At 29.1% G+C, this 6,127-nt stretch overlaps 1 protein-coding gene across 1 annotated transcript; it reads right to left on the bottom strand.

The window, feature by feature from the left end:
• Nucleotides 1–930: 930 nt before the first annotated feature.
• LOC122580390 (axial regulator YABBY 4) lies at nt 931–2,468 on the bottom strand. Its single transcript, XM_043752660.1, has 6 exons — nt 2,350–2,468; nt 2,110–2,253; nt 1,825–1,999; nt 1,565–1,613; nt 1,346–1,421; nt 931–1,250 (listed from the first exon to the last, which is right to left on the bottom strand). The coding sequence occupies exons 1-6, from the start codon at nt 2,449–2,451 to the stop codon at nt 1,161–1,163; spliced, it is 636 nt and encodes a 211-aa protein (XP_043608595.1). The 5' UTR covers nt 2,452–2,468; the 3' UTR covers nt 931–1,160.
• Nucleotides 2,469–6,127: the final 3,659 nt, after the last annotated feature.

The raw sequence follows: 6,127 nt of genomic DNA, 5'->3' as shown, positions 1-6,127 counted from the left end.
TTTCCGTCTTTTCGTACCACGCTATTGTACATTTAGTGACTGGAAAACTAACGACTTTGTTTTTCATGATTCAATCAAACACTATTATTATTATTATTATTATTATTATTTTCTTCAATCAACATATTAGTTAAGTTTCCATTTTACTAGCTACAAAGTAACCGAATTTAATTAAGCTCTCTTTAATTTGTCACCCCGTAATCATACTATTTACTATTTAGATAAGCTAGACACGTACATGAAGTGTTGTGAGAAATAGGGTCCGTTTTTTTTTCCACCTGGTATCCCGACCATGATTTTGGTAACCCGACCAGATTATTAATGACAGGGGGACCGTTTTTTACTATATCATATATACCATTATAGACATGGGGGCCCACACTTTTTGGTTGGGATACCAAAAAGTGTGGTTGGGATACCAAAGGTGTTTTTTTTTTAGTCATTAAGTGCTGAATGTATTAAGTGGCTGAATGTATTAAGAATGTCTGTGTGTATTTAGTAAAATATAAGTAATTGATGGTTATTTTTTGATATTAACTCAAAAAATAAACATAAAATTTGACTGAATGATTAAATTTTTAACAATTAAGTTTATAAAAAGAAACAAGGCCATAATGTCATACACAGACAAATCTTCAACATGCTAATTATTTTGTTGATCGGCCATATGCATTGTTGGGCTCAATGATGAGTCGTCAACCATATATGTTATTGAAACGTACATTTTAATCTGAAACAAAGTCATGGACGATGGACCATGTTGTTGCGAGCTAGGCAACATATATATATATTCCCCTCTCTCTCTATATATATACACACATTAAGTTTTAAACAATTAAGTGACATGAACACATATTATAAATTAATCACAAATTAATGTATCTCATCTAGCTAGCTCGAAACATATATAATTATATAATGCATGCTACGTTAATTAATTGTAAGTAGCTAGCTAGATTTAACAAAAAAAAAAAAAGACAATAGACTTGAACCAAACAACAATGCATGATCAAATTAAGGTTGGACCACATAAATCAGTACGGAACTTTAACTATGTAGTCAGTACTACCACACTTAGCTTCTCGATCGACATCCGTGCAACTAGCTAGGTAGCTAGATATCTGAACCAGTTAAGCTCTTATTATAAAATTGGGTCAATATTATACTTCTGCAGATTCATCATCATCCGAATCCCTTGACTTTTCTCCTTCTTCACTCATCTGCTGACTAATTGGTGGTGAATGGGCCCACTGAAATACAATCAGATAATTGGTGTGTGTGTGTCACGTCGTATGCGGATGTGTATAGTTTATTTCGTTATAAAGAATGATACATACGTACGTACATTTTTGGCAGCTGTACTAAAGGCTTGCTTGTGGGACATGTTGGGATTTTGGATCTTAAGCCTTCTGATCTCTTCTCTGTCAATAATTACAATTATGTATATATATCCGAGTTAATTAATTACTTACATTAATGTTCAAAAAAAAATTAATTACTTATATTACATAAATCAACTAGCTAGAATTATGCAAAGCTTAGATAATTAAGCAAAATTACTTACTTGATAAATCTGTTATACGCGGATGGGGCACGTTGCCTCTTCTGTGGGGCTGCAAATATATATATATATATATGTATGTATGTAATTAAAAACGCGTTCATTAATTAATTAAGAAGATATATATATATATATATATATATATATATAATCGGTATAAATTGTAGTAATGCATGTTTAAGAGGTAGGACACACTATCAAATGATATAGAGTTGGATGTATAAAAAAATGAGTAAATAAGAATCAAATAAAGGATTACGTACGCTTGTTGACAACGTGATTTAGGACTTGAAGATCATCATCGTCGTCATTTGTTTCATCTGATGACGAGGATGACGAGATAAGAGGCGAAGATGATGAGCTATGTTTGCTCAAGGGTACTACTAGCTGTGTTGTAGCAACAATTTCTTCATCCTCTTTACAAGCTTCCATCCTTGGCTGCGCGCACCAAGTGATCAAAAGGTAGGGACAAATATATACATACATAAAATTAATTAGCAGTACGTACGCGCACATTTCACCATAACATATACGGAGTATATATATACCTCTTGTTGGTTGTTATCAAGAGGAGAAGAAAAGATGCGGAGAGGGAGAAACGCGGATCTCATCATGTTTACTGAAAGGAGACTAGTGCAATGCCCACATTTCACGGTAACCACCGTCGATAGGTAGCTATATGGTACACTAACCTGCACGTACGTACGTACAGATAATTACGACATTAAAGATCAAATGGGAAATGAAAACAAATTATGCAAATTGAAAAGGTTTAAATATATATTTACCAGTAAAACTGTGGTGCAGAAACCACATTGCACATAGCAAATTTGTTCCTGATGGAGATTCAAAAGATGGTTCAAAGTTGTTGACATATCGATCAGAGACATATATAATTAAAGAAGTGAACTTGGAGGAGAGTGTACTTTACATATATACGAACATATATATATTGACATATATATATATATATATATGTACACAATTAGGGTCTAGCTAGAATTAAGTAAGTGTGAATTGAAACATATATATATAGGCATTCAATGCCTCTGACATTAATTTTTAATATATAATATTGGAGCAATATATATGTACGTGGTCCTTTTCATGGTATCTATGTTAGCTAGCTAGCTAGTACATTTAGTCAAAGAGTCAACTACCGAGAACCTTGGTATTTATCTGGCCGGGGTTTATTTCTTGTTCATATATTGTTATTTGACGGATAAATTCACTTTTTTCATCTTGAGGGTACGTCGTTATATGTATTTTTATGTATACCAATTAATGAGCATTAACGGCCGATAAGGTTGAAGAGATTAATTGGGAAGACGAAATAAGAAATTACCGGACCAATTAATGTGAAGCGATCGATATATATGCTTAAAAAGTAGTAGTTGATTGCGTTAAGGGGCTACACAATGCCTCCGTCCACCATTCGTTGTCGAGTGAAGAGTATTGGGTGGAACTCGTCATTAACTTATTCTTGGGTGATTAGTCCTTAAAGAGGGACAAGTTAATATATATGGGCGTGTGAAATGTTTAACGAGTTAGTTACATACAATGAACCAAATGAAAGTTACATTCACACAATATGAAAAATATAAAAGTTACTTACACTTCCAGATACTAAACTCTTTATATATATATATATATAGTGAAAAGTTATTTTGAGAACCTTTTTTTTTACGAGAACCTTTGAAAACTTTTCAAATTAAGCCCAACCGATGATTATTTTTTACATGAAAATTGTTTTTTGATTGTTTTCTGAATAACTTATGTGTAATTTTGAAGTTTATAATTGTGTGAAGGCAATATTCGTGCACATGTGATCAAGAATCAAAATCTCCACATAATTGTATAATGGATGATAATCCATGCTTCATACAATTATAAACTTCAAAATTACACATAAGTTATTCAGAAAACAATCAAAAAACAATTTTCATGTAAAGAACAATCATCGGTTGGGTTTGATTTGAAAAGTTCTCAAAGGTTTTCACAAAAAAAAAAATTTCTCAAAATAACTTTACCTGTGAAAAGTTATTTTGAGAACCAATATATATATATATATATATATATATTTGTCACAATTAATGTATACACATATCTTATATCACTAGAATTAATAGTGAAAGGAAAAGTAACATGGATTTGGATGGAGTAAATGTAGGAAAGTTACTTAGGGCAAGTTCTTCATGTGGGTTTCATTTAGTGAGTGAGTAGTGTTTCGATCAAAGGCCGCCATCACTTTCCTTAACCCCAAGATTTTAATGCTCTTTCTCACCTACTTAACTACGAATTAAAGCCAAGGCCAACTTCAGTCACCCCATGTGCCCGCACGTGTACGTGTGTTGACACTCTTTTACTTAAGTAGTAAAACCAATTGAACTTCGGCCCATAGACTTTGAAAATCAACATGGTACAAGTTTTATAAACATCAACATGAACTACTCTAGTTTTTCGGTTTTTTTAGAATTTGAATATATATATATAGTCCTTAAAACTTTTTTTTTTTTTTTTTCTTTTTGTTTGAGCTTAACTCTAAACACACATGTACAAAAATTTGAGTCGGGATTAGAATATGAACATCATAATAATGAACAGTTTGGGAAATTTCAATTTTGTTTGTTGTTTTATCACCTATGTCACTATGTCCAATTGTCCACCATATATAGTGGGCCATTTTAGTGTATATATTTGTTTTACAGAATCTGCTTCATGAATTCTGAGCCCATCCATTGAAGCCCGCACCTGATACTAACCCATTCTATCATTATTGTTAAGCACCCAATTTTTTAATTTTTTTTTTTTTTTTTATCAATTTACCCAAGTTTTTTTAGATTTTAACAAAATACCCACAAAAATCGCAATAATTTTGGAAAATCGCAATAATTTTGAAAAATCACAATGAGATTATTAAAATCGCAATAAGATTATGAAAATCGCATAAAGATAATGAAAATCGCATAAAGAACTTTAAAAATCTCATAAAAAACATTGAAAAATCGCATAAAGATTTCAGAATCGCATAAAGAACTTGATAATCGAATAAAAAACTTAGAATCTCATACATTCAATGCAACACTTTCTTTATACTAGCAATTCCACCCGGAAATGTTAATTAAATTTTTGAAATACAAAATATACTAAAAAATATATGTAATGTTTGTTATTAATGCATTATAACTTGATATAAAACAACTAACACAAATTAAGCTAATGAATTAACTAACACAATAATAATTTATAAAATAAGAGTAGTTATTATATTAGAGTAAATTTTATTTATTTATTTATTTTTAGTGTAAGTTATTAGGAATTATTTATTTATTTATTTATTTTTACAAAAGTGAACAATTTGAATCCATGATAAATTAGCTAGTTGTATACGGAGTAATAATCAAAAATCAAAACTCACCATTTGGATAAAAATCTAATTATTACAGGATTTAAAAAAAAGGTGAAAACTACTACGATGTGTTTATTTGTAGTATTTTTAAGTTTAATAAATCCATAAATAATTATATTTGTTATTATTGAAAAATAGATTTAACTAGTTTTTTAACCCGCACGTTGCTGTGGGATACGCTTTTACACGACAATATTCTAGACCCGGATTTATGTCAAATATTTAAACCAAAATTTAAAAAAGACAATTAAACATATAACAATAACAATAAAAAAAATGTAAAAAATTAATAATAAGATATAAAAAAAATATAAACAATAACTATATTAATGTTTTAAATGTTACATGAATATATTATATATAAAAAGACGGATGAAAATATAAAAAATCAAATGTTTAAAGGTAGAACCGTAACTGTGTAAAAGTTGTTTGATAAAAACATGAGAAACTAAAGTTAAGTGTCAACAAAATGAAACGAAAACTTTGATGTTAAACAAAAGTTAAAAGATAGAAACCTTAGGGAGAAATGCAAATTGGTAAATATTATTATGCGTTATATGAACGCTTTAATTATTACATGAACGTAAGACGTAAAGATGATAAAACTTATTATATATTAAAAATATTAGATATATATAAAAAACGGATAAAAGTTAAAAGTAAAACCATAATTGTGTGAAAGTTTTCTTGGTAAAAACATAAGAACCAAAAAATTAAGTGTCAATAAAATAAAAATGAATTTTTGATTTGGGACAAAGTGAAAATATAGAAACTTTAAGGGGTTAAATTAAAAACTGGTAAAAATTATTATGTATTATAGAAATTTGTATATTTCATGCGTAAAGAACTTGTACATTTACATATGCTTTTAGGAATATATTAAAAACATTAGATATATAAAAAGGCGGATAAAAATTAAAGTAAAACCACACTGTGTGAAAGTTGTTTGATAAAAATATGAGAATCTAAAATTTAGTATAAAAAATATAAACGAAACTTTAATGTGAGACAAAAGTTAAAAGATAAAAAATTTAAAAGGTTAAAATAAAAGAATGATATAAAATATTATGTGTTATAAAAATTTATATATTCCACGAATAAAATACTTGGTATTATAAATTATACGAGCATGATATTATTCATCCTATCGTCTTGTG

The sequence above is a fragment of the Erigeron canadensis genome, chromosome 8 (assembly GCF_010389155.1).
Source record: "Erigeron canadensis isolate Cc75 chromosome 8, C_canadensis_v1, whole genome shotgun sequence".
In the NCBI taxonomy this organism is placed as follows: domain Eukaryota; kingdom Viridiplantae; phylum Streptophyta; class Magnoliopsida; order Asterales; family Asteraceae; genus Erigeron; species Erigeron canadensis.
The sequence above is the reverse complement of the archived record's forward strand: the minus strand, read 5'-3'. Positions and strand labels throughout refer to the sequence as shown.